Source organism: Melopsittacus undulatus, chromosome 3 (assembly GCF_012275295.1).
Source record: "Melopsittacus undulatus isolate bMelUnd1 chromosome 3, bMelUnd1.mat.Z, whole genome shotgun sequence".
Lineage (NCBI taxonomy): Eukaryota > Metazoa > Chordata > Aves > Psittaciformes > Psittaculidae > Melopsittacus > Melopsittacus undulatus.
The window spans coordinates 87,395,262-87,420,199 of NC_047529.1; the positions used below are offsets into that span (position 1 = coordinate 87,395,262).

Genomic DNA, 24,938 nt, shown 5'->3' on the forward strand with positions numbered 1-24,938 from the left:
GTATTAAGAGGGAGTTTTGTGATTCACACTGGCTGACTGAGGTCTGACAATAATTAGTCCTAGAAGATAGGAGATCTAGAAAATGGAAGTTTTTCCCTTTACTTCAGTTCCATGGGGATTACAACATTCATTTTGATGCACGAATTCAGAGTTTTTCTGTGCATCCTGTGTCTTGAGCCTTGACAATGCTATCCTGTTTAAAAATGTGGCACTTTTAGAAGAAAAATAATAGTAATAATTACAGTTCACATCTCAGCAAATGATTCAAACTCTCCAAAGAGTTGGTCATTACTAAGCAAGTTGCAATGCGGGGTTCAGGAACACTTTCCTTGCAAATACTGCTATGCACCGTGCTGGTTTTCTGTATTTCAGGTGTGTTGTCCAGAGCACACAGATGAGAAATTTAGCTAAATGCTTGTTGAAGACCATCATGAGGATCTCTGTGGAGGAGCTAAAAATTCCAACCTTGATGACAATCTGTGATTGTAGTGTACCTGTGTGCAGCCACAGCATAGAAGGTGTTCTTTTGGTTAATTTGATTTTGAACTGAAAAAGAATTCATGTGACTTATTTCAGATTTCTTTTAATCACACGAGGTCTGATTCTGATGTTTGGACTCCTGCTGAGTATGATCTAGATACACTATACTCCTATAGTAATAGATGAGACTGCTGTGTTTTAGAAAATGTCTGAATATGATACATAGTGACAGTAAATTATTTTCCTTAGCAAAACACAGCTAAAGCCTTTTCAAAAGAACATTTGTTATGGAAATTAAAGAACTTAGTAATCTGATTAATGAAGTTTAGTTATTCTGTTCTGGCAAACTTAATGGAAATTGCAGCACAATTTTGCAAGGAAAAGAAGAAATATGTCTCCTTCCACAAGTCGTATACACGCTCTCTACTCTTACCTAGAGCCAATGACCACTTCGAACGCCTATTAAAAAAAAAACAAAAACCAAAGAGTTGTTTAAGAAATCTATTCTAAGATCAAGTCAAGTAGGCTAGGAAGAATACAAGAAGTTTTTTTTTCTCATAACTGTATTTTCATTTTAGTTAAATATTTTATATTTTAATATTTAAACAGTAATGAAAAGACAGAAACAGTTTCTTTACAACTAAAGCTGTTTTAATAATATCAGACTGCAGCAATAAAGAAGATCTTTCTCATGTATTCCCTAAGAAATTTATAGAATGTAGTATAAAGGGTAAAGAGGTACAATTCTGCCTTCAAACAAAATTCATGCTGATTCCAGTAACCCCAAAGGAATGTAACAGAAGGACTCTCACGGCATTTCAGAAAAACATACAGTTCTTCCCTCTTTTACATATTTGGTCAGAGGGAGATCTAGCTTTAAAAGTGGAACAAGTTGTTATTTTACCTGCATTTTCAATCTAGACTGAAGGGGTTCCAGTCTAGCAAAGCAATACAGAATACACCTAACTAAGAACTCAAGCAGTCCTCTGAAAGCCATTTCTATGGTGACTTGCTAGAATGAAGTCAGAATTAGTAGTGTCTTTCTTTTCTTGATCTTTTGATCTTATATTTGTAATAAAGGTAACAGATTGTACAACAGAAAAACTTTGAAAACAGCTTGAGGAACCTGCAGAAAACAAAGTAAGAAGAAAACTGTAGTTTAAAGGGAAATATTATACTGTTGCCTATGGCCAGTTACCAATCTCCTTTCTCTCAGCAAGTCGTTATTCTCAGACCACCAGGAACAAAGATCCACAAGCTGGCAAATATCAGGATAGAAACAATCGGAGTTTGCCATCCAAGGTGGCTGTGGTGAGCTGCAGTTCAAAAGAAAAGAACATATGGCTTTAATAAAGATCTTTCGAGTGAAGTTTGCTTTAGAGCAACGAAATGAATGAAGAACATTAAGAGGACATTTAAATTAGTTTTATGTTAAAAGGTCCAGGATTCACTTCAAAAACAGAAACAAGTTAATCTATAGATTCTTCTCAACCAAGCGAATCTGAAAATTCCATTTTATTTAGATTTTTATTTTCCAACTATTTTCAAATTTGTGTCAACATCTGTTAACACATCAACAGTCTCTAAAACCAAAGCATATGTTTAAACCACATAAAGTCAAACAGCAGTCACTCTGTATGACTCAAGAAGGGAGCTTGGAAGAAATAAGAAAGAGCTGGAATAAATAAAGATGGAAAATACTATGAATTCAATCAGGCATACCAACAAATGCAGTTTTCTGATTTTTGGTGGTGTTGAATGCACTATAAGAATTTCCTTTGTAAAAGAGTACTTTGAAAAATGCCACAATCATTTATGAAGCAGGAAGTCTCAAAGGCATGCATAAAGAGCTTTGAACTGCATTAGCTTTCTTTTACCAGTCTCAAAAAATCTTGATTATAAGAAAAGAGTAAATGCTATTTTCTGCAACTACTTCTACAAACAAGGAGTTGAAAACCTGCTGTAGCTCAGAAAGTGATGATCTACAAACAGTACCTTTTATTCAAGAATACTGCTCTAAAACTGTTTTAAAATATATTAAAACCTCTATAGTCAGTCAATATATTAATTAAAATTTAAAAAAAAAGCAACAAAACTTCACTATTATGTATTCAAAACTTGGCATCAGTTCTGTGAATAATTTGAAACTATGCAAAGTTTTCCTATGGGACAAACACTACAGAAATATGGAATATTAGAAGGAGTATGAGAGCATGAACTATTTTTCATGTCACTGAATGTATGAGTAGTGAAGGCCATAAAGCAGGGCAGAGAAGGTTTAGGGTTTTTGCATTTTAGAGCTTTTTAGAGGAATTTCCAGGTTTACAAAGCACCTACAACACCTGGTGCCAGAATGAGAGGAGGGCAACTTCTTGACCACAGTCCTCCTTTATGTGATGAGCTGCAGAAGGTGTAATAAATTTCTTTTTATAATAACACAGTATATATTTTGTTTTAGAATTATCTTTGGAGGGTGGAAAATATGCTCCTGTAGTGATGCCACCTAAAAAATGTGCTTTAAAATAGAGAACCAGAGTTTTTTATGTCACAAACAGTTGGTTATGCATAGCAATCCATATAAAAAATATTTTGTTTATATTTTTTATATGACATGCTTATGTGTACACAATGCAAGTTTTAGGATATACGGTACTTTAGGAAATAATAAGTATCAATGCAATTCCAGCTAGTTTCACATTACGGTCACATAATATGATTCTTTGCTTCATTTTAGTTAGTATAAATACATAAATATGTATGATACACAGAGTAAAAAGTCTTAAAAAGATCCATAACTGCACAGGAAAAAGTATAATCTTGCCAAAAATCCAGTAATCTCAGAAGACCAGATGGGAATATAGTTTTTAGGAGGTTAGCTTCCATTATTCAAACTGTTCTTTGAAAATGGGAGGGAGGGCATACATAGAACCAAAACTACCAGAAGCAGACAATGTGGACCACTATGGCTCTGCAAAGCCATCCCTCAAGCTTAAAAAATAAAGAATTCTTCAGGTCAAGCTGTTACATACAATATATAGAAATAACTGCTACAAATTCTATTTTCAAAGTAAAATCAAATCCAGGGAAGCATTTATTTATGGTTTGGCTAATTACCTAATCTATTGTTCCCCTCAATTTCTTATATGGCTTATATGGATGTGATAGAAAAAAGTAATCTAAACAGAAATGAAAGTAAACATAATGAGTTATTACTTAGTTAATACCCCAATAAGAGACTGGAGAAATATTTACATATAAATAACCTAAATGTCAAGTACCAGCTGTAACACCAACATTTGCACAAGAGCCTGCGACTGCTGACTGTTCATTACGGAAGTTTAGAGCCTTTCTGCATTCTGCCATGTACTTGACAGGTAAAATAAACATACCAAGTTAGACGAATACACACATTTTCTAATTCAGCTTACGCTTTTTTACATCTGCTGTTGAGTGCCGTAGTGGCATTTCACATTATAGACTTTAGTTCAAGAGCATCTGCTTAACATTGTCTGGGCTCCTATTCCACTTGTTGCAGAGGCTTGCCATTGCCTGTGCTTCAACACACCAACACATAACTTGAAAACAAATAAATGCTTTTCAAAGGAAATTCTAATTCATTACACAGCCATCAAATAGCATACACAGAAAGTTCAAAGTTTAAAGTAATGTCCCACAGCCTTCTGGTCTATTACATTAGCATGTTTTGAAACTGGTCATATGGAGCTGCTTCCCAACCACCACAGTTATTATATAGAGAGCTATTCCGTAATAAACAGGAAATAATGGTCAAATTAAAAGTAAAAATATTTTTTTATTTCTATACCTCAAGCGATTTATATAAATAACTTACATACCAAAATCACAAATTGAAGATATTCAAAACCAGAATCACTGATTTTTCATAAAACTAAGAAGTGCTATGCTAGTGCCTGTCACCTATTAAATTGCTCTGATTACAAACTTAGCATTGCTGTCCTTCTAAAAGAAAGAGTAAAAAAACCCACTCACTAAATTAACTAATTGTAACTTTTCAGCTACCCTCACAGAAACAGGGAGTCTGCAGCTGGACAGTGGGATCCCATCCTGCAGTACAGTGTCCCACTCACCCCACAGACTGGCACAGGTGGTCCTGCTATACTGCGGTGGCAGTCCTGGGCACCAAAGGTGCATTGGCAAGCGGTACTGCTGGTCCTGGCAGCAGCCCTTGCAGGAGGAAGTGGCAGGGATGTCCTCATGCAGGAACTTAGGACAGACAAATGTCATCAATCAGAGCAGCAGAGACAGGTCTATCTTCAATGGATATAGTCAATGTATATTAGAACAGATTTTTGGTTTTGCCACCTTTGAATTAATAGATTAAACTCTCAATTTATTAGTGTCACAGTTACAGTTGAAATATAAAACTCTCAGAAAGCAAATTATGTGGCTGAAATTAAATTGATAGGATACCACTAAACACTAGAGTTTATCAATCAAATCTAAACCACCCTTACTGTTGCTCTTGAATCTTGCATTGGTTTGACAGCTAGCAAAAATCAAGAGCAATAAGAGAAGGAGACATTATGGAGCTGGCTTTTATTATATTTTTCCTGTTCAGAAAGTGTTGTCTAAAGCAATGTAGAATTCCCCACCTTTACTCCTGAAGATCTACAGTACATGAAGGGCTTACCAGCTCTGCTTTTGTGGTGTAACCCAACAACAGAAGACATGTAAGTAGCACTTTGAAAGATTTGTTTTGTTGAAAGATGATTACTTAATTTGACAGCTACACACCAAGCATTCAATCAGTTAGATCAAAGCCACATGTTTTTTTTACAGACCAAAGACAGAATACAAGATTTTATTGTTAAGATAGCTGGCCTACTGCAGAAATGAAAACTGAAAAAATACAGAAAATGAGTTAGCAGCTTTTAACTATATAACCATGATGTGTTTCACTGGTTACCCTTCTTCCACTAAATTTGTGATAAGCCTAACAGATCACTCAAGGCTGCCTTCACCCAGCCCCAACCATTCCATTTTCCCACCTTATTTCTTAGTTTTTGTGCAAATGTATCACAAGCTCTGTTCTTTGCAGCCTAACTTCTGTTTTCTACCTGTTTCTACATATCTGTGAGAATACAGAATTTTTGCACTTTGATTTTTCACAGAAATGTCATCCCAAACCCAACCTTGAGTTTTAAAACCTTGGTTCCCTTATGATTCAGATTTAGCTCATCTCCTCTGGACAGATGTTCCTGGAACCTCCTGGGCAGATTCCTCCAGGTATCATATTTCTAAATGTATTACCTGTTTCAGCACCTGCATCTCTTTGCTGACAGCTTTTAGTATTATTCATGTGCTCAAAAAAAAACCAGAAGTCTCATCTATATTTAACATGACAATTTAATAGGAAAGTAAAAACAGTAATTTCCACACATCAAAACAAATCTTTTGATGTGTGAAATTTACTCGACCAAAATATAATATGTGAAGCAATCTTAAACCTATCTTATTGCTTCTAAACTAATCTACAGAAATCTTTTTCATTTAAATCTAATAATTGAAGGAAACCTGAATAAGATATCTCAAATAACTACAAACTTCTGAAACGGATATAATTTGTTTGGCTTTGCCTTCTCAAACAAAGATAAGAATCTCTGTAAGCAAGATAATAAAAACCATATTAAATATCCCCATCTACAAGAATGTAACCCGCTTCATAATTTCCTGCCTCTAGAGCTAGTGAAGAAATAAATACCTGACAGAAGATAGTTAGAATGCTTACAACACTTTCGGAAGATAGGTCAACACAACATCACTGCAAACGGTTTGAGTATAGATGTGATGCAGAATAGGATCTTATGGAAAACTGCACATTTTCCAGCTTTAGGATATAAGCCAATGCTTGTTAATCCCAGCAAGTGAGTTTCCTCTAACTTCAAGGGGCACTGAATCAGTTCTTAATGTAAAAAAGCCAATTACTGGAACAACACACCAGATTTACTCTTTACAACTCATGATGATCAAAAAAATTTAGTTTCACTGCTCGCTACTAGGCTATTAATGACAACTTACATAGGCCCCCAAATGCTGTTTTTATTTTAATAGGCCATATTAAATATTTCCATTCCTAAAAGCATGCCATTTTGGCAGTAGGCCCTCATGTGTGCAGAGCACTAGGACAAAGTAGTGGTAAATGTTCCTTACATAACTAAATACCTATCAGTACACCAAATCCCAGCAGCTAGAATTCAGGTGAAAGCAGACAATTTAAAAAATAACTGAAAATAAAAATATGTCAGACTGAACCAAAGGTTGTGGTGAGCAGTGGCAACATTGGAAAACAGTTCAATAAACATAACAGTCATGATTTAAGTACACTCATATATGTAGTGTTGCTTGAACTTTGTTATTGAAGTTGTTGGAGAACTATATGGAGAGTGTCTCAAACAAAATTTGTACAATGAACCTAAAGTACTTATTTTTTCCTTTCTTTAATGTAACCTTTGCTCACTACAGACGTCCTCTTTCTACAAACTTATTATTTTTACTGAAATAATTATATTGGCTTGCGCTTTAGGACATCAGACCTGGTTTTCTATCAAAAGCAATTGTTTTTGTTATTGATTTCACAGCAAACAGAAAGCTGAAGCTTAAAAGAATGGTTAATTTAAAACCCATAACCATCCTAGTAATAAAAAATGAACTTAGGAAAGTTCTCATTAAGTACACTTTTTTTTCACACAATCTTTTATTAAATTTGGTTCCAGCATAAAGTTCTGTCTCAGCAGACATCCCATCCTGGTGCTCTAACACCCTGGGGGACTGCTCCAAGATTACACAGAGCCTGGCACTTTGAAGCAGCTAATTCTATTTCAGTTTAGTATTGGTCAAACGCAGCATACAATTCACTTTTAAATGAGTGAGGGGGGAGGCTCACTCTACTAATGTGAATGCATTTGTGCTATGTAAAGAAAAATCACAAATGGCAATACTGAAGAAATAGGTGTGAAATTAGAGGATGAACTATACTTTTCAAGATACTATACACCCAGGATGGGGTCAAGGTATTGAAGCACAAAAATAAAGTGCAAATCATTACTCTGTATGTTTCGTGATTAAAAGGGAAATTTCTCTACAGACCACATCTCTTGTAACAAGAAATCACCACACCCACCTCCCATAACACAGTGTTCTACATATTATTGTTTTAGACATGTAGCTTAGTCCATTGCAGGGAGGATCAGAGGTATCAATTTTGGGTTACAGTAAACATTTTTCATTAGAGTAATTACAAGGTAACAGCAGTGGAAGTAGGTAGATACACTATATATAAAATCTTATAGTAGCCTTCCATCAGAATTATCTGGTCCTTTCAAATGCACGTCTTGGATTTTTCACTTTTAACTGAAATAATACATTGGCGTATCACTCAGTTTGTCTACAAGAAAGAAACAATAATTTTGTGCTAAATCTCCAACTTAGATCCAGAAGAAAGTAATAAGAAGGATATCTAAAGTGAATAGGGTTTGATGGATGTGCTGGTTTTGGCTGGGGTGGAATTAATTTTCCCTGTGTAAGCTGGTATGGTATTATGTTTGCACTAGAACTGACTTCAAGAAGAAAGAAAAAAGGGGAAAACAATCTCTCAACAGAGTAACAACTGTGCACACAGTTTATGAACAAAAATGCTAAGAGAAAAAAGATAAAAGATAGCCAAGAAGTGCAGGTAAAAACAGTACTAAAAGCCACAGTTCGGGGCCATTGTACACAAGGAAGCAAGAGCAAACTCAGTAGTCAAAATGCACAGGAAGAAAAGAAAACCAAAATGGAGTAAACTAAAGAAACATTTGTTTCTCTGAAGGCACACATGAGCTCACAAAAGCTCCAAGTGGAAAAAACATCATACAGCAGACATATAAATCATGCCCTGTCCCAAGAAGGAACGGAATATACATACCCTTCTTGAAATAACCTAAGTTACAAAGCATCTGCCTTCAAGTGCTAATGAACATCCACCTGTGCTGTGAATGTATGTATGTGCTTCGGCAGAAAAAAAGGCAACATACTGTGAACGTTTGCTGTTCTAACTATAACACTGCATTACCACCCCGCTGGTAATATCATGCCATACACTAACAATCCATGTTTATATGGGCATAGATGCATGAGTTCATATGCATGCACATATATAAAGTTTATTTTTACTTTCTTCAAACTTCAGAAATTGGTTATGTGCTGGTTGTGTTTCAGATAAAAAACATCCCACAAAGGTTCAGAAAGATGCATTTAAACAGGAGTGCCATGTTTCTATTACCATGTCTTTATAAATACACATCAATTAACATTTAAAAAAACACAGCACAATGTAAAATACAGCTGCTTTGCCTGAGGATACTATATTGCAGGAATTAAAAATGTCTTACTTCATGTACATAAAAACATTTTTCCATTATTAGAATAACACAACCTAAACCTATACTATTTGTTCAGAATTTTCAGTATCTAAACAGCCTGTGAGCATTCATATCTGTTATTTCCTTTGAGAGTTCATACTCAGAGTCAGTGCTTTGTTTCTTTCTGATAAAAAGCTGAAGAATGACTATGTTCCTGGATGAAGTTCTGCTCTCACTGGAATTGAGAGGAAAGTCACCAGCAACTGCAAAAAGCTGGAATTAATTTGTAGGCATTTGTGGTTTATACCACCAACAAAGATTACTACTTCTGCTTCAGGTATTCATATTGACTGCTACATCTGTTTTGCAGTCACAAAAAGAGACCCAATTGTCATTATCTTTGCTTAAAGATTGGATGAAATTGAAATGTGGAATAGGAATGCCATAAAAATATTTCCAGCTCTAAGAACAATGAGAATCTTTTGGAACAGATTCTCATCTCTGACCATATTTAAACTGGGTAATTCTACTGGTTTCCATATTGTAACTCCAAATTTTCATTGTTTTGACTGATATCATAGTCAATATTTGAGTTGCAAATGATGATTCTATCACAAAATTTGACCATGCAGTTAATTCTCAAGTTGGTCACCTCAGATCTCCATAAAACGGTTTAAGGAAAAGTATGCACCTCAGAATGGAATCTTTAAGAGCAACATGCTGAGTAGGAAATTGCTTGCCAACAGACCATAGGAGCAATGATGAAATCAGGGATATGCCTTAACATCTGTCCTTTCCCAGGGTTCAGTGGCTTACTGTGGACTAGGTAGTCAAAAGCTCATTTCACTCTGGACTTGTGATCTAGAACATTTCCCTGAAAACATTTATGGGCTGCATTGCTGTAACTGTTGGCTGACAACTGTGATCCACGAGGGATTTTTTTAAATTTTTTACACTTCTGAATGTTTTATTTAGTATTAACTTCATACTTAACTTCGTATAAATATATAATAGATATATTAACTTTATACATATATTTTTTATATATAATTCAAACAGCAAGCTCTCTAGATAAGGACTACTGTGTTTTGGGGTACTATCAAACAACTGATACTGCATAAAAGAAACTGATGCTAGGAAAACAATCACCAGTATATGTTAGCCATGTGGCTGCAATTCTGTGCTCAGAGTTGTTTCAGTGTCAGTCATTTACAGATGAAACAAATAATAATCTTCACTGACACCCACAAAGGGAGTATAGGACATGAAATAAAAAGAATATTCTACATCAAGAAATGTTGATCTGTTTCATATATTGTCAAGATCTATTTGTTAATAAAAGGTTTTCTGTCTCTACACCTCCAATTAGAAGTCTGTTCCAGGACCCCACTTATTTGATTACTGGGCAGGAAAATAGGAAGGATTTTTTAAGTTTTTCCATGATTCTTGTTTCTAAGGAATCCTTTTTAAAAGTTTCATGGCTGGACCAAGACTTCTGCTAAGAATTCCACATATTCACACTCCACAATATGTCAGAATTCCATAAAATTCTCCTTTCCTTGAAGTTCCCAAACACAAGTTCCTTGAAGCAGACATAAATTTGCACAAATCAGAGGACAGCTGCTAATCTGGCTGTTTACCTTTTTTCAGCCACATATCCACACATATCTCTTACTTATTCTATTTCAAATGTTCAGCACAGTGGAACTAGATGATCTTAAGGTCCTTTCCAACCCTAACTATTCAATGATTCTATGGTTCTATGATTTGTCATAATTACAGTATATTGAAAGCAATCCTAAAGCAGTCAGATTGCCGTCAGGTTGCCCACAGAGATTGTTTCGTTGTCCTTGGAGATATTTAGAGACAAAGATATCTGAAGATACTGCATGATGTACAACAACAAAGACTGTAACAGAGGATGTTATTGTACTCAGTCATTAACATATGAGAAAGAAGGATGCCAAGGTTAGCTAAACTCTTGAGTACATAAAAGCAAACTTCAACTAAATTCAAAAGAATGAAAATACATAATGAGAAGTATGAAAATGTCTAATAAACCATTTTTAATGCAGAAAACACTTTTACTATATTCTTACAATAGTGATTTTTTAAAGTCTGCAAAATACACTTAGAACTCACATGGCTGGACAAATAATCAGGAATGGTTTCAAGATCATTTTCGTTAATGATGGGTTTGAAACAACTTAAATGTAATCTCAGACATTCTTCAAAAGCCTGCCTTAAACTCTGAGGCTGCTAATGTTTGCATGACATCATTGTCATTACAATTCTGTCTCTTTACTCAGTAACTAGAAAAGCTGAGGGAAACATGAAAAGGAGTTTTTACTAGCATCCTATTCAGGTGTATAATTTCAAATTCCACTTCAAAATCTGGATATTAGATCACAGAAAAATACACTGAAACCCCAAAATTCTTTCATGCAAACCTAGCCACACAAGTGTAGTCAAGCAGTCCCCTTCAAAGTAGTTGTTTTATACCCCTAATTATCCTTGAAACACCAGAGGAATGAAGTTTTATTGCTAAAACCAAAGCATGCATCAGAACTTAAAAAGCTCACATTTCTTCTTTTGTCATTCCACATTCAATTGACTGAACATTTTTACTTAGAATATATTGTTGGATTTTTTTTTCTCAGACCCTTGACATGCTCGTACAACTTGCACGTTTAAAACAGTCACTTCATCACGAAATGATATTTTGTAAGATAATGACAGCTATTGAAAGATAGCCTTCTGTATGAAGAAATTACTATGATTTCTTGCATTCAATATTTTCAAAACAAAATACAAGAGTAAATGGAAATTTTCAGTATGATTCATCTTTGATAGTGTTGTTTCTATTCCCGTATGTTATTTACAAAATTTCTCCAACTGTTATAATGTTCCTGTGTTACAAAAGTTGAGAGAAAGAGCAACGTTATTTTAAAAAGTCGGTGTTGACTACTGATCACATAGGTACAAAGCAGCATAATGAATTCATCTATGCCTGGCAGATCTAGACCCAGCTGAAAGTAACTGCAAATGGATGCATTTCTTCAGGACATCTACGTATGTAGTTCAAATTGCCACCATAGTTTAAACGACTTTAAAAAATACGAAGATATCTTACTCATAGAAAATCAGCACTGCCTCAGATGAGTTGTCTGAAAGAAAGGGGCAGAAAAGCAGACACAGCACTAAAACATTTAGCAGTTACTACCTTGACAGGAGGCATCTTAAATTTGCAGTATGTAAGTTTACTTCTGGGTCAACAATTTAAATACAGAAAGTAAACAGTGATTAGTAGCAGTCTTCTTACATGTTTATACCAAAAAAATTGCTGACATAGAGTAAGTCTATTTAAATACATAATTTATACTAAAAATAACACCAATGTAACTTTTAAATAATGTTAAATCAATTGAAACGCTAAACCTCAGTTCTGCCCTGTACCTACAAAATAGAAAATTATACTTTTAAGTAAGTTAAACTGACAAAAGTCTCTTAGCATTTAGTAATGAGTTTTAAGCAGACTAAGTAACAGACATGTACTGCAAAATTTATTAAAGTGAAAGTACAGTTCTTAAATTTAAAAAAAAAAAATCCAGATGTCTATTCCTTTGGCTTAAAATGGTACAAAAGAAGGAAATTCATATCTGCATTTTCCACGAATGTATGTACTCAACAAAGCTTAATCTGAGATTAAAATGTAACTTCATGCAATTCTCCATGAATTGCAGAATTTTACCTTGCTGATAAAGTAATGGAAATGCAATTTCACTTAAAAAAAATAAAAAAATTAAAAAAAAATGCAGAAGTATTATAATATCACTTTCCCAAAGAAAGAAACAGATGGCCCAGGGAGACTCTACTATGTCAAAAATATTTCTGGAAGCAACTACTGAATGTAATTCTTAAGATGAACCTTGGAGAAAAAGGAGGCGCAAAATGCGTTTTCCATGTATAATGAAGTAGTTGTTGGCAGTCAAAAACCATAAAACATAATAAGACTTCACCACATGAAAATATTATCTTCCCACTACTTAGTGACACACCACAGCATCTTGTACATGAAAGAGACCAGGTAACTCATTAATAGCAGTGTGAATATGCATTTATAGTCTCCATAGGCTATGTTCTCAGAGTCATGAGCTATTGTTATTTAGAATCTAACACACTAAAAAGCACAGATGAGTGTTAAATCTGTATCCTAGTTACATAATAGAATAAAAAAAAAATCTTTAGTCCCATATTTTGATGAAATTTAGTTTTTAAGATTATTGTGATCTTCTGCAGATTCACCTTTAAGTCTTTAAATCCATACTGTAAGCCCTAGTGATATTTAAATATAAATGTCTTTTCAATAGCCTCCAATTCCTGTGCATAATATGAGATGAGGGTGTACATATTTTTTCTGTCTTACCTTGTACTGTTTCTAAGAGTAGGTCATCACATCTGGAATACTCTTCACTTCTCTCACAAAAGCAAGAAGGAGTAGAAGAAGAGCGTGAACTGATTTTGCTTTTCACTTTGCATTTGACCTTAGCAAAACAGGAAGTTTAATGTTTCTAGTTGCTGAAATAAACCCATCAAATGTGTAATTTCCAGATTCATCACCATTATAATTTGATTACGAAACAGTACGTTCTATATGTGGAATTACTTCTTTCATCATATGAAGATTATTTATAAACAATTTGTTTAACATTGTTTGCTGCCATTTGGGAAATAAGGACTATATTTTAAGTTCCTACAAATTATATGCTTTACTGTTTGTAATTTCCTCATTAACCTGATATGTTTTGGACAGCATATAGAATCATAGAATAGTTAGGGTTGGAAAGGACCTCAAGATCATCTAGTTCCAACCCCACTGCCATAGGCAGGGACACCTCACACTAAACCATATCCCCCAAGGCTTCATCCAACCTGGTCTTGAACACTGCCAGGGATGGAGCATTCACAACCTCCCTGGGCAACCCATTCCGGTGCCTCACCACCTAACAGTAAAGAATTTCTTCCTTATATCCAGTCTAAACCTCCCCTGTTTAAGTTTCAACCCATTACATCACACTAGAAAACTGCACTTTGAAAGGGGATTATACATATAGGGAAGAGGTATAAGGGTCTTGATGAGAAGGCATAATACATACCAAGTTTAGAAACTGCCCAGAAATAAAATTCTCAGAAAAGGAGATTGCTACTAAATTGACACATTCCTCAGATGTGACTTCAGTGCACTCACTGTTGGAGATAGCAGTGCTCAGCACATGAAGAACTGACTGACTTGCCAGACTATTAGTAACAGATAGCTTTCACTAGACAGATACTAGATCAACAGTCATAAAGAATTATGTGAACTGATTTCCATGGCCAAAGCCCAGAAACTTCAAATATAAGCATTTACAGAAGTCTAAGACAAGGACTCATATACCAGATTTGTTGCTTTACTAGAGAAAATAAAATAATTTTTTGTAAGGCACATTTCATTTCTAAAAGAAAATTTTGCTGGTATACCATAGTTGGGAAAATCCATTATTTAATACCATATATAACCCCTCTGAAGTAAAAAGTTATATAAATGATCAGTTTGATTTTCAATATACATTATTAATTCTTCGTGATTTCATACAGTTTTCTGTTCTTTTCAAACTAAAATGTTTCAGACTCCTTGAACTATATTTTTCTTTTCTACTTTAATGCAATTTCTAGTAGAGATTAATTGCTTATTCTATATTAATGAAGGAAATACAATATTATTTATGTGAACATTACGTAAAATATCTTCATGCAAAAATGCAAAATAGATTTTCTAAAATCATGTTTTGATTTATTTTATCTATCATTTCATGCAGATTCCTACATATGCTTTTGACATCAATCTTACAAAATATGAAAGCCCCTAAATATACACCAGGGTAAACATTTTCTATAGCTAGTGACATAGTGAATGCATAATACTAAGAATATTTTTATTTTCAGAGCACTGAATATTTGTTAATTTCTGCTAACTTTTTGAAATTGTAAATAGGGAGAAAAATTTTGCAGGAAAAAATGGAATGGCACATTGCAATTTGGAACAAAAAATTGCTAAAATAATATGCACTCACAAAATACTCAGAATACTAACAGAAGACTAACCAGAGTTAGTTTCCTGGAATTTCTTAGCTCACAAAAGAAAAACAGAAGAGAAATTAGATTAATAGCTTTCTTAAGACGTGTTTTTCCTAAGTGCACGATTTGTACAGCCAGATGAGAAGTTTAAATGTAGCATGACAAGTAACAAGCTCATTCAGTGTGCTGTACTTCAAATATACATATAAAAATGTTTGCGTTAAGTAACTTAGGGGGGTGGCTAGAATGTACACATTAAATTTAAACCCAAGTTTTAAAACAACTGTAAGTCTTGTAAGGAAAAGTCTGCTATTTATACTGTAATAGAAACAAAAACAAAGAACATCAAGGTATGAAATTTAGGGCATGTCTATACTGTGAAATGGACCATGGTGCTGTTACCCTTGAGTCACCAGAGGACCAAGATGATATGTCCATATGGTTTAGTACAGTACTATGCAGTCTTAGTTGCGTGAGCAACTTTCACGTGACAAGAGTTATTAGCTCATCCACAATGCTGGAATAAAACAGTTATCCTAGGCCACAGACTGGTTGCAAGTACTGCAGTGGTGAGTTTAAGTCTGAATGAAGAAAGGGCAGGTTCTTCAAGCACATCTAAATAAATGTGTTCTTACTGCTATGGGGACTTCACTCTTTACTGACAAAGGGAAGCCGTTTATTAGTAACTCTAAAGTGGAGTGGTCTACACAGACATTCACAGTCTGCGCATGTGTGTGTAGTCAAATATCTTAGACTAGGGATAGCCATGAGGTTTGCATTCCCCTGTTTGCTGCCCTGCTGTCTGAACATGAGATAAAAGCCACATAGAGTGACCCACCTTTGGTTACAAACCTAACCTTTCCTTTTCAAAAGGATTTCAAACCAAGGGGAAGAAATGCAACTGTGAATACGGGCAACACTTTTCTAAGAATGCCCCCACCCCGAGTTTTTAAGAAAACCTTTTTTTCCTTCAGATGATTATCCCTGCACACTCATGCTCCAGGTGACAACAAGCAGTATCATTCCTAGCCTAACTGATTAGACAAACTCAAAGATACCAGGACACGTTCACTTTAGCAGTAGCACAGTTTGTAACAAAAGCATGGGTTAATCTTCAGGCAGCAAGTATACACACCACTACCTTAGAAACATTTCCAGAATTTTCTTGGGAGTCCCTTTGGCTTAAGCTGACATTTTGCTGATGATAGCTCTCTCCAGGACCTTCACAGCAGATAAGCACAAAGCTCGCACTATTGTGAAGAAGAACTTAGTGAAAGCCTTAAAATAATCACATCAGGAAACAGAAATAATATGTAGCAGTTCTTTTCAAAAAGCCTGAATCTATATTTTTTTTTTCCAGGGAAGACAACAGTTACCAAAAGGTCATTTGCATTAAAAGATAAAGACACTGGGTACAGACATAAAGGTTCACAGCAAATTGACATCCCTTTCTGGAATATGGTCTCTAGAGGAGGAAAATGTCATTTGTTTGAAGAGCTTAAGGGTGTCAGCATGTGAAAAAAATTAAACACTCTTCCACAAAAGTACTCAGCAGAGTGATGCTAACTGCATCTTCACACAGTTCACAGAATTCCTCACGGTAAAGGGGCGGAAATATTCTGGGGGGATTGAAAGAAATCTGACTAATTCTACATGAGAATGCCAGTCCACTACCTGTTTGCAGGTTCCTTTCTGTTACTAGTTAAGTGCCAAGTAAATTCACTTTAGTCCTCAGAATCATAAAATATTCCAGTAGTCTAGACCAGATTTATAAAGTCTGTGTGGATGCTTCGTTCCAAGCCATTAGACAAGTCTGCAACCAAAGTTAAAGACTGCACTAGTAAGCAGAGTACGTCCCAAAATCAAGACTTGTCAGTACTATGGATGTGAAGTATTTTCTTGGAAACCTGCTGCCTTGCTTTCTTCTGTATTTATAGTACTAGAAGAAAACAGCTTGATAAAGCAGAAACAAAAAGACACGTATCAGAGCCTCAGATAAAGACAACAGATAGATCCAACAGGGATCCATAGGCTAGTTCTGAAGCAGAAAAACCAGCATCTTCGTATTGGTGGAAGAGCTAGCAGTAAAGGAAAACTGGGATAAGGTCCATTATGGGGCCAGGTTCTGGCTGACAACAGAAGCTCCTGGGTTCAAGCCAGTGCACAGCCTGAGGGCACTACAGACACAGGCTGCTTCAGGGGAAGCAAAGCACTGCACATTTTCTTTCCTTTATATTGCCCTAAATGGTCTCATGTAACGTACAGAAGCACCAGCTTTTATAGGCTTCCTCATATAATTCACCAGTCACACAGAAAGGTGAGCATGCCCTTCTTTACAAATCCTGGACCAACAAAAATCCTTGAAGTCTAGAACCAAATTATCAACTGAAACACACAAATTTTTCTCTGCAACTAAATCAAAGTGCAAAACTTGAACATCCATGGGCTCCTGATGAAACAAACAGTAGTGAAAATGTCAGTTTTTCCTGATCATAGAATCATAGAATAGAATCACAGAATAGTTAGGGTTGGAAAGGACCTCAAGATCATCTAGTTCCAACCCCCCTGCCATGGGCAGGGACAACTCACACTAAACCATATCACCCAAGGCTTCATCTAACCTGGCCTTGAACACTGCCAGGGATGGAGCATTCACAACCTCCCTGAGCAACCCATTCCAGTACCTCGCCACCATAACAGTAAAGAATTTCTTCCTTATATCCAGTCTAAACCTCTGCTGTTTCAGTTTCAACCCCATTACCCCTTGTCCTGTCACTACAGTCCCTAATGAATAGTCCCTCACCAACATCCCTGTAGGCCCCCTTCAGATACTGGAAGGCTGCTATGAGGTCTCCACGCAGCCTTCTCTTCTCCAGGCTGAACAGCCCCAACTTTCTCAACCTGTCTTCATATGAGAGGTGCTCCAGTCCCCTGATCATCCTCGTGGTCCTCCTCTGGATTTGTTCTAACAGTTCCATGTGCTTTTTATGTTGAGGACACCAGAACTGCACACAATACTCCAAGTGAGGTCTCATGAGAGCAGAGTAGAGGGGCAGGATCACCTCCTTTGACCTGCTGGTCACGCTTCTTTTGACACAGTCCAGGATACGGTTGGCTTTCTGGGCTGTGAGCGCACACTGCCCGCTCATGTTCATTATAATTCTGCCTAATTCAGGGTTTGGATATCGAAACACTGAGATGTATGTGTTGTTCTTATAAGAGTGGAAACAGACCCCCAAAACAGTGGCACAGCTGAATCTTAATCAGTTCATTTAGGAGACAATAGAGAGACCAACAGTGACAGAAAATTACGAAATTAACACTATAATGTCAACATGAGAAACATAAACCAAAAACCAGTAAGTAAGGCAGAAGATTAACATATAGAATACAACTGAAACACTACAACAGAAGAGCTTTTCCTCCCCTGAACAGTTAAAGAGAGGTGGTATATTCTCTAAGAGTTTCACATAGTAAACAGTGGAAGATTAGGAACATGACTCCTGTAGAGGATATATATATCCGGGGTTTTGTTTACTGCCAAGGTTTGCAGATCGGGTTTTAATTTTATCGTTTCACATCTAATCCTGTCTAGTTAATTAGCAGATACCTAGATGTGCTTGAAAACTGATGGAAATCAGTCCCATTGCATCTGTGTGGAACACTTACACCGGAAAAAATGTCAGGAATCTTTCTTCATACTTTCAAACTTTTAACATTATGTTGAATAAGTTCTGAAAAAAACCTGATTGTTTATGCACCTTTCACAAAGAACTGGGTTATTTTGTGTATTTAGGTTCCCTGTTTATTATGTTATATAACCGTGGCTCTAGGTACTACTCTAGTAGGCTTTGCTACTGTTTATTATAATTTCATGACAGCCTCTGGACACAATATTGCTCCAAATGAAACAGACAGCTGTTTCCACTAATGTCAATCAGAGCAAGGTCTATAGTTTTGATCCTGTACTTTGAGCATACAAAACATGAAAGCACCCTTGCTTATATTTCAAAATCAGTGTAAAATTAAGTCCAACTACAGTGATTATCCTTTAAAGAAAGATCTGTACTTAGAAAAAGATCCTTTATCCAAATATCAAGATTTTTCACCATACATATTGTATAATGTCCTATTCAGGCCAATCAAACCCCAAGCTCTTGGCCTGAAATGTAGAATCCACGGCCAAAGAAAATAGCAGTGTGGATCTGTTCTAAACATTTGATGAAAATTTGTCAAACCTAGAGTTTTCAATCCTGTGAGTATATTCTGTATTCTAAAGAACTGAAATTCCTTCTGAAGTTAATTAAGCTTTTTTCCCATTTTTCTCTAAATTTTAACATGTATAAGAAAATGGCTCTGGTGTATATTAGTAATATACAGTTTCTTTTTAAATTAGAATACTTACTAAAACAATTTCCTTCCCAAAACTCTGGAATTTGAAACTGTATTTTTTTAATTTGTAAGTCTGGAAAATGGATCTACTTGCAAAAGTATGTTTGACATTACTACTACTATTAGTATGTCCTTATGCACAGTGGTCCGGATAATCCCTTGCATTTCACAATAACATTAGAATCCACTGTTCCATAACAGACTTTCCGCCATATGGCTATCAGAGCAAAATTTAATTTCTGTTGAATTATCACTATTTTTGGCAAAATAATTTCTAATGTCATTGTCTTGCAAACACAAATCACATCGCTTTTTTATTCACCTCACACTTACTGGGGTTTTTTTAGTATTTTTTTTTTAATTACTCTTTGTTTGAAGAACTTTTCACTTTGTAAAACTAAACATTCTACCCTTTTCTGCACTTTAAAGCTTTACAATAAAATTGTGTGTGAATACACAACTCTCCTTTGTTTCTTTCTTTTCTTTCAGATTGTTTACTTCTGCTTGGTTTTTATTTGTTGTTGTTACATTCCATGAGTTTAATTGTATATAATTACCTTAAATGATGTTTTAATACTGTGATGTGCTAAATTGCTAATACTTCTTTTGAATAATAATTTTAAGTCAAAGTACTGTCAAATATATTCCAGTATATTAAAAAGAACGAATCTGTGATGTCAATAGATATTTTTCTGTAGTTTTTCCTAGGATTTCTCTTTTTGGTCACAGAAAGAGCAGAAACGGAGAAATCTTATTACGTACTTACTTAGTAGGTTTGTTTCTTTCTGGAACAAAAGGGTTTGCAAATGGAAACAATCTTTTCTTCCTTTTTATTTTTCTTTTCTTAGGTGACAGTATAAAGTCAAGAATGTTAAACTGTCAAGGTCTGAAAGGTGTACACAGTGCTAACATTGCTTCTTTTAAAGGTACCTCTAGAATAAACACAAGCAATCAGGTTAATAACATGTTCCATGTATAACTGTAGAGTAGGATGGTGTAATTAGTCTTTTGGCAATCTAGAATTTCATACGGAGAATATAAAGCATAACTATTTTGTCATGTAATTATCCAAACATTTATTAATGGCATAAGCTAACACTAGTAAAAACTACCCATAAAGCAAATCCTTTCCCTTGGTTCTTATTTCATTTGAAAAAGTCAGAACTTAATAGAAGTTGTAAGACTGATGGATCACTTTGGAACAGCATGTCCAAGAGTTGCCATCATTCCTATTAAGTGTAATCCATAAGGAATATTATATTGGCCTATATAGCTAATAAAGAAAGATTTCAAGAGGCTCAAATAGATCTAGGAAAAAATCAAGATACTTTTAAAGAAGATTACTCCATCCTCTTCCCCAAAAGCATAAGCTTCACGGCACTTTGCATAATGATACATCAAAAAGATTAAACATAGAACAACTGTAAAAATCTCTGCATACTCCATGCAGGGCTATCTCTTCTATCTGTACTTCACGTGCTCAAAGTACAGATCTCAAATATAAATTCCACTGAAGATATATATACATATTCTTGGAATACCAAGAAATGCAATAGAAAAAAAAACCCAACAAAACAACAAATCCCTGCCCTAATGACAGATAAAATCTGCTTTGTATGTATAGGGGTCCAGGAGCAACAATTTAAACCTGGCCTGGCAAACTGCACTGCATCAGTTAAGCAGAAGAACAGCTTTAACTGTAAGAACTGTCAAGAAGTGTTTCAATTAAGATTCCGAGAATTATTTTTCTCTGCTTCTGGTGTGGTTAAAAACTTGGCTAAATAATACTACTTTTCTAGCATGAAATTTCATGACTGTAACCCCCATTGCTTCTTTCCTAACAGTCTTTATTTCTCCACAGTGTTTTCCAGCTTTCAGCTTCCTTTTTCCCTACTGCAATGCCTGCTTCCTTGTCATTTGAGAAATTTCTCTTCTGTTCTCCTTTCCCTGCCTCAAAGCTCCAGGCTCACACATTAACTTATTTCCTTTATTCTCTCCCTTACTTATGAACCTATCAATGTCATCTGGCTCTTCCTCCTTCCAATGTAAACATTCCTTAGTTTCTGTGTCCTTAAAAGGCCTGCTGTTGTCCACACTTGTTTCTCCAGTTACAGATCATCTCTCATTTACTTAACAAAGAAAGTGCTGTTTGCAGTCAGGTTTGGTGGGGTTTTTTCCAGTCCTTTTCTCTAATGTACATTGTGCATTGAATTTCATTGAAATGACTCCTAGCAATCCCTCTGTTCCTAGCCGTAACTGAAAACAAGTATCATCTATTTGCTTCCACCTATCAAGCTGCTTCAATATAGCTGAAAATGGTTTTCCTGGAATCTAGATCTCTCTTGGCTTCTTTGGTTCTTCTTTGTCTTGATTATCTTTCTGCTCCACAAATCAGTCCTTCAGAAGAGTATTCTCATTTTCCAGTCAATTCCCTACAATCTCTCATAGAAGTCTTTTCTTTTTCCACCTCTCTCTTTACATCTTAACTTCAGATATCAAACCACTAGTTCTCTAAGCATGGTTCACAGTTAAACCTCTGTTCCTGACCTATCTCCACGTCTAATTATTTACCACTATTTCAAATCCAACAGGATTAGAACAAAGATCCTCATTTTAATTCTACTGAGATTTTTGCTCAAAACTTCTCCATCACTTCAGACAGCAACTTGTCACTGGTACAGGTAAGTTCGAGATTATCTACAACTTCAGCTTCCTTCTACATCACTTCTAGGTTATGTGTTAGTCCTACAAATTCTTTCTGCTTATGACACCAAAGACACAATCTTCCACATTCATTTAAACAGCTAAAACATTTTTCTAAGTCTAGGTCTCATTGCAACAATGTCCTTTTTCCTTGCCTTGCTAGTTGCTTTTGTCCTTCCTGTCCTTCACTATTGGCACCCCTTGATTCAAAACAAAAATCACAAGTCCATTACTTTGACCATGCCACCACCTTCCCTTCTTTTTTTCATGGAATCAGACCTAAGCTAGTCATTTCCACTACTGAATTTGCAAAGTTTGCTCCTGCATCAAGCTTTGAGCATCTTGCTTGCACGGGGGCACAACTCATCTGTATCAGGCAATTTTGCAATGAATGATTCATTAGCCTGCCCTTCTATTTAGAGAAACCAAAACAGTTACTGTGAAACTCTCCAAAGTGCTTATCAGTGCTACACTGATCTATTTTGACATTCAAAGGTAGAAATTAATCGGTTCAAAACTAAGTTAACAGCCAAAATAAGAAAACCAAAAGGTGATGTTTGAATACCAAAGAAAATTATTCCTCAAAAGATTATTAATATAAATATAATTATCTTTGAGATTTACTGTTACGGTAGTATAAAGCAAGAGAAAGCATTCAAGTAAGGTATACTGCTATTCTGTCAGAGTATTGATTCTTTTAGGTTATTGATAGAAAATGTGAATGTTGAATAAAGGTCTTTCACAGAATGAGCAGAGACTTACAGACAGATGGGTCTGGAGAAATTATTTCAGCATAATGAGGACTCACAGGCAAGAGATAAAAAATGACTGTGATGTAAAAAAGCAAAGAGACATACCACTATTATTCTTTAAAAACACAATAACAAATTTAAATTGAAGATATTTACTAGTTTCATAACATGTCATCTATAACTATATTATTATTTTTTATATAACCTTCCAGTTTAAAAAGACCATATTACATCAGCTATAATAATATGCATTTCATGTCTCAAATAAATAGCCTAAAATGGGCATTCAACACAAATTGCTAATGTCAAACAGAGATTAAGTTTCTTTGGATCTTGGAATATTTAGTTTCGGGCATGCTGAATGTGGGTCTAATGCGAAATTCCAGTACTTACAGTTGCCCACGCATTGACCAAAGAATCCCTTTATAGCACAAGGACAAACTATAACAAGGCGGGGTAAGCAGTCTCTGGATTGTCTTTAACTACATGCTGTGGCAGGAAACTTTCTTACTCAAGCAGACGCACAATGGATGCTCATGAAGTCATTTCTTTAAAAATACATTCTTACCATGTTGCAAACTCTCTGTCTCATTTGTTGGAAGTTTAGAAAATTCCCCAGTTGGCTGGTCCCAAAGAAATGCATCCTTAATAAATGTCTGGAATTCACTCAAAATAGGTAATTTTGTCTTTTTTTTATTTTATTTTTTTTTATTTCTTGTGGCTCCCTTTGTTTTCTCTCCCCTGTTACTCCTTCTTTACCTACATGCAATTCACTCTCATCAGCCTATTTCCTTCTCTCTTCTCTCCAGCTTCACTCCTGACTCAGCATCCATGCAGTTTCCAAAAGGCACAGTTTCCTTGCAGATCAAATGCTGTGCAGAAGCCTAGATGGTGACTATAATTCTGGCAATCTCACTGCCCTGTCAAAGCTTTTCATGCATGCAGCTCTTGACATATAGCAATTACTTGAGAAATGGAAAACTTACCAGTTTTCCATTATTATAATTTTTACAAAAAAAAGTTATGAAATAGAAACCAGTAGCAATGGAGGTAACAGGTTGGTTTTATTGCAAATACTTTAATGATTGATCTTGCTCTATCACTCGATATGAGGCAAAGAACAAAAGTACAGACTGTTGATAACATCAAATTACCATTCATTATTCATTCTAAGCATCTACGGTCCATTAAAGTGAGATAGAGACATATGAGCCATTCTGCAGATGCTTCACTTTCTGAAAAATTTATTAGCGTGATATCCTTTAAAAATCCACTAGTGAATTGAATCAAAGCAGAATAGTGTGTGGGGTTGTCCAGCAGACCCACCAAATAATCACCGACTATTTGAAATGGTGATATAGAAGCTCAGTTAAGGACACGGAGAAATCAAAAAGAGCTGCCAACTGTTCTGCAAGATTTAATTATCCCCGGCCTGTCCACCTCAGCATGGTATCAGATCATATATGGGATCTAGCTGTGTAAAAATATTTTTTCAGCTGTAATGACAGGAAAAGATTGCTGCCTAAATTGACTTTCCATTTAGAAACATTCAATAACATGTAAAAGCACAAACAGGTCATTAATTTGCTTTCATTTTCTGCAATCCCAGAAAGATTTTTCTGTCATTATTGATCAGGAAAAAAAAAAGACAGAAAAGAAAATACAAGAAAGGTTTTCATTTTGCCCAAATAATTAATTTACTCTTTAAAAATACATGTATTTCTTAACTACCATGAAGGAATAAATGTCTTCAGTGACAACTGACAATATTTATAGCACCATAGTTATAAGCAGGCTCTAATGGCAGCCACAAATAGAATCACAGAATAGTTAGGGTTGGAAAAGACCTCAAGATCATCTAGTTCCAACCCCCCCTGCCATGGGCAGGGACACCTCACACTAAACCATATCACCCAAGGCTTCATCCAACCTGGCCTTGAACACTGCCAGGGATGAAGCATTTGCCACTTCTTTGGGCAACCTGTTCCGGTGCCTCATCACCCTAACAGTCAAGAATTTCTTCCTTACATCTAACCTAAACTTCCCCGTTTAACTTTTAACCCATAACCCCTTGTCCTATCACTACAGTCCCTAATGAATAGTCCTTCACCAGCAT

General features: G+C 35.5%; 1 protein-coding gene across 1 annotated transcript in view; it reads right to left on the reverse strand.

Annotated features, from left to right (window-relative positions):
- Positions 1 to 1,164: 1,164 nt before the first annotated feature.
- The window catches only part of WDR27 (WD repeat domain 27), a 100,263-nt gene continuing 76,489 nt past the window's right edge, over positions 1,165 to 24,938 (reverse strand). Inside the window, exon 24 of the mRNA XM_031048545.2 lies at positions 1,165 to 1,796. Within this exon, the coding sequence (XP_030904405.2) occupies positions 1,749 to 1,796 (48 nt within the window). The 3' untranslated portion in view covers positions 1,165 to 1,748. The remainder of the gene's footprint in view (positions 1,797 to 24,938) is intronic.